This window comes from Callithrix jacchus, chromosome 6, assembly GCF_049354715.1.
Source record: "Callithrix jacchus isolate 240 chromosome 6, calJac240_pri, whole genome shotgun sequence".
Classification (NCBI taxonomy): domain Eukaryota; kingdom Metazoa; phylum Chordata; class Mammalia; order Primates; family Cebidae; genus Callithrix; species Callithrix jacchus.
The window spans coordinates 154,615,390-154,627,409 of NC_133507.1; the positions used below are offsets into that span (position 1 = coordinate 154,615,390).

General features: G+C 41.2%; 1 protein-coding gene and 1 non-coding gene across 10 annotated transcripts in view; both read left to right on the top strand.

The window, feature by feature from the left end:
- The window catches only part of ATG16L1 (autophagy related 16 like 1), a 38,396-nt gene that overhangs the window by 11,543 nt on the left and 14,833 nt on the right, over positions 1-12,020 (top strand). For 2 of the 9 annotated variants that reach the window (XM_035306082.3, XM_035306084.3), the window contains exons 4-11: positions 105-178; positions 996-1,247; positions 2,419-2,484; positions 5,372-5,458; positions 6,006-6,062; positions 6,282-6,332; positions 6,969-7,071; positions 9,997-10,102. In XM_035306082.3, coding sequence (XP_035161973.1) covers positions 105-178; positions 996-1,247; positions 2,419-2,484; positions 5,372-5,458; positions 6,006-6,062; positions 6,282-6,332; positions 6,969-7,071; positions 9,997-10,102 — 796 coding nt within the window. The remainder of the gene's footprint in view (positions 1-104; positions 179-995; positions 1,248-2,418; positions 2,485-5,371; positions 5,459-6,005; positions 6,063-6,281; positions 6,333-6,968; positions 7,072-9,996; positions 10,103-12,020) is intronic. The other 7 variants (XM_035306083.3, XM_035306086.3, XM_035306085.3 and 4 more) reach the window with 5 other exon arrangements.
- Positions 7,871-8,145, top strand: LOC118155139 (small Cajal body-specific RNA 6). Its single transcript, XR_004745361.1, has one exon.

A 12,020-nucleotide genomic window follows, 5' to 3' on the forward strand; every position in this document is an offset into this window, starting at 1 on the left:
TGAGCTCATTGATTCTTTCTTAAAAATAAATAGCCACCCACTATGTAGTTTCCAAGTGAGGTCCTAAAATCTTATTCATGAAAGTGTTCTTCTTTATCTCCCAGTTAGCTCAATTGGTGATTGACCTGAATAACCAAATGCAGCAGAAGGACAGGGAGATGCAGATGAATGAAGCAAAGTGAGTAGAGACCATGCCTCTTTGGAGCCTGGTCATTGGGTCTCATGTCCTTGTTCTGCTAAACTCTTGTGAACAGGGCCAGTGGCAATGAGTGGCCACAGTGCATTCAGCAAGAGTTTGGTTTCAGTGCATGCACGCTCTTGGGTCCTTCTCTACCAGCACTGAGAAGGAGAAAGCAAGGACAGTGCCCTCAGGCTTCTAGTATCCTCCTGGGGAAGTCACCTTGGCCCTTGCAAGTGTCCTAGAGACACTCAACAGCTCTCCTGTGGCCGCGGTGTGGGAGCCTGGTATGTTCCTGTGGTGGAGGTGGTAGGGCCAGATTAGCTGAGCGCATGGCCCTTGGGAAAAGGGGAGTGAGTTTGTGAGCAAAACTTGCTGATCAGAGAGAAGCCTGGCAGACAAGATACATGGGGACTCTGAATCCTAAGACCTTAGAGCTGGGGTTGGGGGTGCTTGGATTTCCTTAATATGTGGAAAGGGGGTCTAGAGGCTTGGAAAGGCAGGGCACTTGATCAGACATTCTTGCTCAGGAAATGTTATAGCTGGTGAAATATATAGGGTTTCCAGCCTCCTTTTAAGTCCCCTTTACCAATCTAAGCATCAGAAGTTTCTCTTCCTTCACATCATGTTTTTGCTAGTCATTAATAGGATGAGCTTCACCTTAGCTGTTTCCTAATGGATTATCATGTAAACCATTGGGATGGGCCTGGCTAAGAGATGTAACAGACACAAAGTGTTGAGCACTCAGCTAGGTCCATCCGGCTCTGGCACAGTGCTCTGGTGAGGTACCATTCCTCCTCTGATGTCATACTTTCAGAATTGCAGAATGTTTGCAGACTATCTCTGACCTGGAGACGGAGTGCCTAGATCTGCGCACTAAGCTTCAGGACCTTGAACTAGCCAACCAGACCCTGAAGGATGAATATGATGCCCTGCAGATCACTTTTACTGCCTTGGAGGAAAAACTGAGGAAAACTACGGAAGAGAACCAGGAGCTGGTCACCAGATGGATGGCTGAGAAAGCCCAGGAAGCCAATCGCCTCAATGCAGAGAATGAAAAAGACTCCAGGTGGGATATCAGTCCACAGGTAGTGGTTTCCGTCCTTAGTAAAGTAGAACCTAGGTCTTTGAAAAGAAAGAGAAACCTGGCAGTTATTGCAGGAGGTTTGCTCGGGAACTTTCTTAGTGTTTCAAGGAGAAAAGCTAGTTCTGAACAACGTAAATTAAACCAGAGTTAGAAAAAGGAGATAAACCACAAGTAGAATTCTGCCCCATAATTTTGTGAAGCTTTTTGTATCCATATAAAAATTCTGATCTTGCAAATGCACGAGAAGACTATAATCCAAACTCACATGAATATAAATGTGAAGTTCCTAAATCAGACTCACTGATAGATTTTTATTTTTTGGGACAGTCTTGCTCTGTTGCCCAGGCTGGAGTGCAGTGGCTTTAGCAAAGTAAAGTTAACTAATATTATGTAAACTTTGACAGTAGAAGAATCTCACCATACCTCAGTTTTCTCATTTGTAAACGGCAATAATGGTATTTATTTCAAAAGGTTGTTATAAGGCCTAAACGAGTTCAACTGAACTAATTAGCAATGTCAGGTACGGAGAGTCCTATATAATCTTCACTATTGGTAATCATGCTGTGGGTGTGTTAATGCGGGATGAGCATTTCCATATCCCAAACTCCAAAATGCTCCAAAATCTGAAACCTCTTGAGTGCCAGCATGACACTCAAAGGAGAACTCACTGAAGCATTTCAGATTTTCAATTTACTGTCAGTTCAACCGAATTTCATGTAACACTTGGATCCCCTCCTCAAAATTTGTATCATGTTTATGCAAAACTTTGAAAATCTGAAACACTTGTAGTCCACACATTTCAGATAATGGATGCCCAACTCGTGTAAGACTGTTTGCTGCAGAAAACTTAAGTCACAAACATGACTAACCCCCAGTGAGCCTGAAGCACGAGTCTTCCTAAGAGACCCTGCGTCCCAGAAGACAGACCTCTTCCTTTGCTAGCTGACTGCTTTCTCTAATAACGTGACCTGTCTCTCTCTCCTAGGCTTTACTCTGAAACCCTTTAAAAGGGGAGCCTTGCTGATGTTATGAGTTTGGGCTTGGGACTTAGAGTATTTTGCTCAGGGCGGTTCTTATTTTACGTGCACTGAATGTGTTATTAGAACTGGTAGCTTCTAGAGAGCAGACATAAATGGTGGGCCTTTTATAACAGGAGGCGGCAAGCCCGGCTGCAGAAAGAGCTTGCAGAAGCAGCAAAGGAACCTCTACCAGTCGAACAGTAAGTAGAGATAAATCAATCAAAACTGTGCTCCTGATAATTTGGCTCTCTTACAAGACTGGTTTTATTATTTTTTTTTTTTTTGAGACATGGTCTTGCTTTATTGCCCAGGCTGGAGTGGAGTGGTATGATCATAGCTTCTAATGTTTTTATTTCTGTAAAATCACCTTACAGATTTTAGAAAGAAAACTTCAATGTTAAAGGGAGAAATGAAAACGTACAGTTTTTCTACCACTCAGAAGTAACATCCATATATCATTTTAATTGTATTTTGGTGACTTCTGATTTCTCACAAATAATGTATTGATTGACCCTATTTCTGATTACTTACTTGAGATAGATTCTTAAAAGTAAAATTGGATGGGTCAAAGCTTTTTGGAACGTATCACCTAATAACCTTCCAAAGAGTTTCTGTTCATCAGCTGTGAGTGTGAAGTCTGACTTCCTGCACTCTGTACACATTACTGCCTCGCTGTTACCTGTTGACACTTTGAGTGATCAGTTTTCTGCCTCGAATTGTGCCTGCCATGTAATGCTGTGGTGGTGGGTTTTCGTTTGTTTTTTTCCTTCTTGCTCCCTTTGGTTTGTTACTTAAAGTGGAAGCATAGATCTTCCAAACTAAGATCTCTTGGAACAAAAGGAATCTAACTAGTTTGGAGCTTTTCTTAATCTGCCTACAAGTTAAGGTTGGGGGGGTCTTCTCTGAAATCTGAAGCTTTAATCATGGCAGGAAACAGGTTTCTTTGCACTAGGATGTTTATGTATATTTTCTGTTGAAATGTGTGTTTTGGAACATAGTTTCAGAGCTGTGATCCACTATTTTGTAAAATGTTAGTTGCTTCCTTATAAGTGGAGTGGTTTAAATTAGGAGTCATTCAGCAACAAAAGTCTTAATTTATAAAGAAACAGGTTCTCATATCATGCCTTTGCTTTAGATGTGTAGGGTATGTGTGTATCTACACTTTCAGATGTGGAAGTGTGGAAGATTAATCTCAATTGTATTTTCCCAAGCCACAAAGTAAATAGTTGACCTGGAAATGAGATTTGTTTCTTCAAAATAACAGCTTATAAAAGTGTCATTGGTCTGCCTTATAATTGCCAGCATAACCAGGTTGACTGGATGTGACAATTTAGACAAGTTGAGCATCATCCCCAAGATGATACAAGAAAGGGCTGAGGTAGGATGCAAACATAGGGCTGTGAAGGCCTATTCTTAATCTCTGCACTTCCCTAAGGAGTTTCTGTGTCAGAGGACATACACATCTTTGAAAGACTTTGATAACAGCAAATGCTAGTATTTTCTTGTGGTCCTGGGCCTGAGCACAGTTCCAAGTACTTACAACCATAAAATTCTATTTTCAACAGGCCATTGTCAAAGGCTCAGCTCACATTTGCAGTTCCTGTCTTTGCAGTTCTCCTCTCGTCCTTGTGTGGGCACAGGTGACTCTCACAAACCTAGATCTCTGGGAAAGCCAATCAAGAAAATAAAGCATAGCCTTGTCCTCTTTTTTTTAGACCTGCCTTTATTCTCTTCTACATCCTGGCAAAGAATGTGGTACAATAATTACATGTAGTCCTGGAATAAATAGCTAAGGAAAATACATTTACTTTGACTTGGTTTAATTTGCTTAGTAACAAGTTCTTAAGTATATATTTACATAATCTAGATAATTATTCACTGAAAAGGAAAAATCTTTCTGTCAAGCTCTTACGAATCCAAACAGTAGGTGATGAAATCTTGGGTTATTACATTTAATTATGTTACTTCTCCATGAAGGTTGCATCTCAGTAGGAGGTCATTAAGACCAGAATAATTACTTGCCATCCTCCAACCAGAAAAGACGTGGCCCATAAAAATGAGGAAGACAAATTTCAGAGGTGCTTTGCATCCATTGGGATAAACAGCAACAAAGGGAGCAGGTTATGTGACTTGATTGTGTGTCATTTGAGGTGCGATGGACTCTCCTAATGTCCATTAGAGACACTACGTATTTAAACATAAAACACAGAGTTAAAAATATATAGTGTTTAGATTCTGCTTTTCTATTTTTTAATTAAAATAATATTTAAAACTGGGTTGTTTTAAGACAGCTGTTGATTTCATGGCCCATTTAGCAATCCCTTCTTCCGCCGAATTCTTCTTCCTACCCTGTTGTTTGCTTATATTCCGTAGCTGCCCCTAACTGTCCTAGATCCCCCTCAGCCCTTGTGTCATGGGAACTGTGCTTGGTGAGTACTGCAGCTCTTCAGCAGTGAAGCTGACTGCTGATGGAATGTCCTCCTTTGGTAATGGTTAAGTATTTCATTGCTTTCCAAGTGAGAGCTATGTTTATACCTAAAAGGATCAAAAGCTCACTTTTAAATTTATTCTCAGCTGGAATTCTGGACTTTTTTTTTTTTTTTTGAGACGGAGTTTCGCTCTTATTACCCAGGCAATGGCGCGATCTCGGCTCACCGCAATCTCTGCCTCCTGGGTTCAGGCAATTCTCCTGCCTCAGCCTCCCGAGCAGCTGGGATTATAGGCACGCACCACCGTGCCCAGCTAATTTTTTGTAATTTTTAGTAGAGACGGGGTTTCACCATGTTGACCAGGATGGTCTCGATCTGTTGACCTCGTGATCCACCCGCCTCGGCCTCCCAAAGTGCTGGGATTACAGGCTTGAGCCACCGCGCCCAGCCTGGATTTTATTTAAACAGGTTCAATGTTTATTTTAGTGTTGTTCAGAACATGGCAGCTCTTCCTTTTTCTCCAAAGAACCTTTAACCATTGCTGTCATAGCCAAGTGACATAGGGTATAACTAGAAAATGACATTAGCATTTGCAGAACAGATTCATCACAAAGCTCCTGCTCTGGAGAATCAAAGAATCTCTTGCCTTTCTTTCCAGGGATGATGACATTGAGGTCATTGTGGATGAAACCTCTGATCACACGGAAGAGACCTCTCCTGTGCGAGCCATCAGCAGAGCAGCCACGTAAGTAGGCAGGTTTGGGCCAGGGAAAAGACAGCTTGAGGAGCAATATGAAGGTACATTTGTGGACATATAGTCTTCAGATACTTCTAAATACAAAAAAAAAGTAGTGGCTTTGCTAAAATATGGACAGTTAAACCTTATTAAGCAGAATGATTGTTCAGGTTTAGATCATCCTGTTTCATTCTTACTAGGGATTTTTTTTTTCTTTTTCCCTAAAGCAGGACTTCAAGAGTGGGGATTGGTTACTAACAGCCACAAATTATGAGTGAGTTAGCCAGAAATCGTGAGGTTAATTGTCTAGCTTTATTTCCAGGAAAATTTAGTACTAGGGAACCGTGTTTCTTTGGAAACCTCTAGGCTGGGTTTTCCCTTTTCCCTTCACACTGTTTTCTGGCAGTTTGGTACTGTGTTGGGTTTCTCTCAGCTGGGGTTTGGGAACTAAATGGGAAACATCTTCCCAGGTGTCTGTTTTTGTGGGCTGTTTTTATTGATTGATTATTTGGGCAAAATGTTTCTAAGGTTTAAACCTATCCTCCCTCCTCTTTAGTAAGCGACTCTCACAGCCTGCTGGAGGCCTTCTGGATTCTATCACTAATATCTTTGGGTAGGTTAGAAGACTTTCACCTTCCTTTTTAAAATGTGTATAATTATACCTAAATATATGTACATGACTTATTTTCATTTTTTAAACGTACGCCAGGTTTCAGTGGTACAGAATATACACGTGCCTTAATTTCAGCTTTTCATTTAGCTTCTTCCTTTTTTCCTCAACTTCCCTTCGTCTTAATCTCGCTGCGTGCTGATCTGTGGCCTTTCCCTTTAGTCTGTCCGAGTCTCCCCTTTTGGGACATCATTCTTCTTCTGATGCTGCCAGGTGAAACTATTATCCTCTCTTAGTCCAGCATGTGAGTGTGGGTCCTTAACAATTATGCCGATCACTGCTTCACTGCCCTCAGTCATCAGATGTTCACGTGCTAACCAGTACGCTTTGCATGTTCCTAGGAATGCCGGGAGCTCTCAGAGCAGGGCTACCAGGTTGAACACTTTGTACAGTACTCATGCCCTTGTTGCTTTCTTTTGGCATGCGTTAGACTCTACATGGATCACAGGTGATGAGGATGATTCTGACTAGGCATAGAAATAAAATAATTTTGTGAATGCCAGAGAGCCACCTCTGAGCTAGCTGTTACATTAAGCTGAGAAAGTTTCCCAGCAGCTTACTGACTGGGTAAGCAATTGTTGTTCAGGATTGCTTTTCATTGTTGGGTTTTGGAGTCCACAGGTTAGTGTGCAGGAGAGTAAGGCATGTGCTGGCTCTCTTTCTTATCATTTGAGTGAGGGCGCTTCTGATTTTTTTGTGAATTGTTCTGTAGTTTGAAGAATCTAGGAGGGACAGGCTATCAACAGGCAGTCTGCTTAAGCAAGGTCGTCTTGGAGTTCTTTCTAACAATTTGATGAGCAGTAAACCTCTGCAATCATGTCTAATATTTGTCTTTATCTTAATTCTTAGGAGACGCTCTGTCTCTTCCTTCCCAGTCCCCCAGGACAATGTGGATACTCATCCTGGTTCTGGTAAAGAAGTGAGGGTACCAACTACTGCCTTATGTGTCTTTGTAAGTATGCTTCAGCCCCAAACTCCCCAACGGATTTTGTTACAACCATCCTCTGTAATGGCAGAGCTGACTGAGAAAACGTTGCTAGCATGAGGGATGGGGCAAAGGAAAAGTAATTAGGGATGGTGAAAAATTCGAGAGTAATTTATATAATTATTGTCACCATTTGGCTCCAGTTTAGAGTGAGTTGCCAGTCAATGATCTATTTTGGAAGTTCAGTAGGGCAGCTGTTGGTTTCATAAATTATACCCCTATCTGTATGACTCCCAACCATTAGGGGTCTATGATTGGAAGCAGTCCTGGGCAGAAGCCACTGTGATGGATACCAGGGCTGTCACCTGGAGTTCAGAACTGGGTCCTAGTTCTAGCAGATAATCTGCGTCCCAGCTGGAGTAATTGAGCAGAAATAGAACCAGCCTGGGGAAACGTTGAGTACCTGGCTCAGAACTGTCAAAGCATGAGGAGGGCAGGAAACAGAGCACAAAGAACAGAGCCTGGAGAGTTGGACTGACTCCAGTTTGGCCTAATCACTGGCAGCAAGTGTGCTAAATGAGCCAGCTTTAAAAGCAGGGAAGAGTTTGCTGTAAAAATGGGACAGAATTTATATGGTAGGAGCTTTGGGTTCCAGGCATAAGGAGGGACTTGGATAGTTACAAAGTGTACTGGCTGAGTGATGAACTGCCTTGACTGTCGTAAAGAGAGTTCCACTTTGGAGGAGGAGTCGGGACGGGGTGCATCAAGGCCCTTTCCCAGTCCCACTTCACTCCTGTGATTCTCTGATCACCAGGTGCCTTGCAGAGGTCGATGATGATTGGTAAAAGGTCTGATTGCACTGAATGTCACAGTCCCTTTGTTGCCCTCAACTCCCAGCAGCCCATATTTTTCCTCCTATCACATTTAAGTTATGTGTATGGGATCATGGAGCAGCTGATAATTTGGGATTTTGTCAGTGTGTGTTTCTGAGAGTAATCGGTTCACAGCTGACGAGTATCCAACAGAACAGTTATGCAGGAGACTGATGAGTGGCAGTCATGGGTGTGACGGTGCATGATCTCAAGTTTTCAATCTGAGACCTCCTAAGGAGAAAGAAACCATGACAAAGAAAAGGAAATTTCATGGGGGTAAAAGGTTTGATCACCTATCATACTTTTCAGCAGTGAGTTACAAGAGGGAGGGAAAGTGGAAAATGAAATTACCAAAGTGACACCTATTGCCCAGCCTGTTCATAGCCACTCTCTCCATGATATTTCAGGCATCTTATTTTTTTAGTCCCAAGCAAATGTGAATATCACATATTTTCTTACCCAATTGACCTTTTAGACAAGTGATTATCTGCTTAACAATCTAGATAGTCCATATTTTCTAGTTTTTGGTTTTTTTTTTTCTTTTTTGAGATGGAGTTTCGCTCTGTCACCCAGGCTGGAATGCAGTGGCACAGTTTCGGCTCACTGCAGCCTCCACTTCCTGTGTTCAAGTGATTCTCCTTCCTCAGCCTCCCAAGTAGCTGGGATTACAGGCATATGCCACCACACCTAGCTGATTTTTGTATTTTTAGTAAAGATGGGGTTTCACTATGTTGGCCAGGCTGGTCTCGAACTGCTAACCTCATGATCTACCCTCTTTGGCCTCCCAAAGTGTTGGGATTACAGGTGTGAGCTACCACACCCAGCCTCTAGTCTCTTTTCTTTATTATAGAAATTTTTGAACATATGCAGTATTTTTTTCCCCCACACACTGTTGCTGCAGCAATTTGAAGCTAATCGTAGGCATTATATTTCATCCAAAAGTATTTCATTACCCATAATCTTAAGAGAGTACAGTGATTCTTCAATTATTCCCTCTTCCCATTTTGGAATGGGATGCTGGCTCTCATACTATTGTCCAGGCTGGAGTGCAGTAGCACAGTCTCAGCTCACTGCAGCCTCGGCCTTGGGCAGAAGCAATTCTACCACCTCAGCCTCCCGAGTAGCTGGAACAACAGGTGTATGCTGCCACACTGGCTTTTTTTTTTTTTTTTTTTTTTGGTAGAGACAGGGTTTTGCCACCTTGCCCAGGCTGGTCTTCAACTTGTGAGCTAATGCAATCCACCCACTTTGGCCTCCTGAAGTGCTGGGATCACAGATGTGTGCCACTGCACCCAGCCAGGATTCTTTTTTTCTTGGTTTTCTTTCTTATCCTGAACATGAATACCATCTTTTGCCAGTGTTTATGCCAGTGTCAGAAATTTCCCTATGAAGAATATAAATTCTTATAAAATAATGACTGTCATTTTTATCTAAAGCATACTCATTAACAGGCACCATTCTAGGTTGCAGAAATCCCTTTTTGGAGCTGAGCAAATGAGACTTCTAGAAGTTAAGAAACTTGCCAGAGGTCACACTCTCAGTACACACTAGTGCTGTAATGTTTCCAGAAAGAACTACATTGAATTCCATAATAACACAGATTGATGTTTTTGCCATCTACTTATATTAGGACTCATTGTGAAAGCTGTATTATAAGAGGCCATGTGCTATGCATTATTTAGATAAGTAGTATTTAATATTAATCAGTAAATTAGTAAATGCTGGTAAATCAATAAGTAGTATTAACTCAGTCTAGACCAAAACTGTTAAGATAAATATAGGCCGTTATTGTTAGAAAAGATGAAATGAATGCAAGGACAAACACTAGGCAGTCTACACAAATTTTGAATACTTTGAACCTGAGAAGGTTGCACTATACTCTAATGCAACTGTTACTAGAAGAATAAAATGGTAACAGTATCTTAGGAGACTCGGGCTAGGAGTGGAGTTTCGAGTTTCGTTTGTGATTGGATCCACCTTTGCTTGAGGAAGCGTATTTTCCCTGAGTAGGCATTTGGAGTTTCGTGCATCTTAAGCTCTTGGGATGAGAATGACATGATACAGGGTGTTTGCCTTGCAGGATGCGCACGATGGGGAAGTGAACGCTGTGCAGTTCAGTCCAGGTTCCCGGTTACTGGCCACCGGAGGCATGGACCGCAGGGTTAAGCTTTGGGAAGTATTTGGAGGTGAGAGCCTGAGGCATAACTGAAAACTTGAGATGATGCACCATTGCACCACGGAAAGAAGCTGTGTTGGTGACATCTGGTTGACCTTGCTTTCAAGCACTGAATTGTTCATCTTCTCAAAACATACATTTTATGTAAGGGATCCTTTGACCAAAGCATGATACACTTCACTTATGCTTTATATCTGAGTGGATATTTGCTCTGATTTTCTAAAGTAGTGACCAGAAAATACTGTTAAGTTATGGATATGATTATGAAGGTTTGTGTAATTTTTCTCAAATGTATACCAATCAGAGCATCTTGCAAAATAGTACCATTTTTACAAGGAAAATGAGACTTATGACCATAGATTTTGTAATTAAACTATACATTAAGCTGTGGTTGATGTAGTTAATGACAGTGACAGTAGCCTAGGAAAAAAATGGAGTCATGTCTGAGCTTGAGAAAAGAGAGGTGTATTACCTAGAAAAGATGCATTTAACCATTTATCAGACGGGCCCTTAGACCAAGACTCAGTCTCTTTGATTGGACTTTTAGGATGCTCAGAAATTAATTGCATTAAAACAGAAAATGGGAGTTGATGAGACTGTCTCTTAGAAATCTGAAACTGGGCATATCCCAATTTTGACATTTTTCAAGATTCACTTAAATATGCCTGTATTTTTACTAAAGTAAGGCCAAAAAATGAGGCTTAAGGTTTTCATAGGAACCACTTTGTCAGGTATCCATAGTTGCAGCACATACATTATCCCTGACCAGCAATAAATAGCTCCAAAGTGATTTTGCCTGTTAATTCCCTTGATCATCACAACAGCCCTGTGTGGTTAGAAAGGTAGAGATTGCCCTGTTTCACAGATAAAGGCAGTAAAACTTAAACACTACATGACTTACATGGCTAGTGAATAATTTCCATGGTGAGGGAGTGGCGGAACTAGGACTGATGCAGGTCAGAAGACTTGAAATTCCATGCTCTTCTTACCGTAGCTTTCTCCAGCAACTGAAAAATCATAGGGTACTGCTTTTAAGGTTTATCAGAGCAGGAGCAACTTTTTAATCCCATGATTAAAATAGATTATTAGTAAAGCACCCCTTCTATCTGCCCCAGCGTTTGATTTTCAGGAAAGGGACTCAGGTAGAGCCCATTGAAGCCCACTAAATTTTGCTGTTTTGCCCAGAAACATTTTAGCTTATGAGTGATAATGGCTGAAGCTATTAGAAAACAGTAATAAAAACAAATAATAAAAAAAGAAATTTTCACTTTGTAAGGCTGAGGCAAGAGGATTACTTGAGGCCAACCAAGAGTTCAAGATTAGCATGGGCAACAAAGTGAGACCACGTCTCTACATACAAAATTTTTTAAAGTAGCTGGGTGCAGTGGCATGCATTTGCAGTCCCAGCTTCCTGGGAAGCTGAAGTGGGAAAATGGACTGAGCCTAGGAGTGAGAGGCTGCTGTGAGCTATGATCACACCACTGACTCCAGCCTGGGCAATAGAGGAAGACCGTGTATCTTTTTTTTTTTTTTTAAGGAAATTTTAGGGAATTTGTTTTGTAAAATCAAAATAAACAGTCTGTTTTGATTGAGATTAAATAAAAATACACTAGAAATCTTTTCGTTTTACTCCTTAGTCAGCAAAAACACCTATAAGAAAATTTGAGGTGCCAACTTTTAATTCTAGTAACCTTTCTGCTGCTGCGAAGTAAATAAACATCTATTGAAATTAATACTGACATAATTTGTGCCAGAGCATAATTTGTGTTAATAAAGTCATGTTTCTACCTAATCTACAGAAATAGCAGAATGTTTGGCAGCATTTTTTACAGTTTTGTGTAGGGCCTTTCTCCTACAAACAGCTTTTTCTGTCTACAGGATTTTTACTCTTGGCTAATATTTATTTACTGAATCTTGGAAGAGGCCAA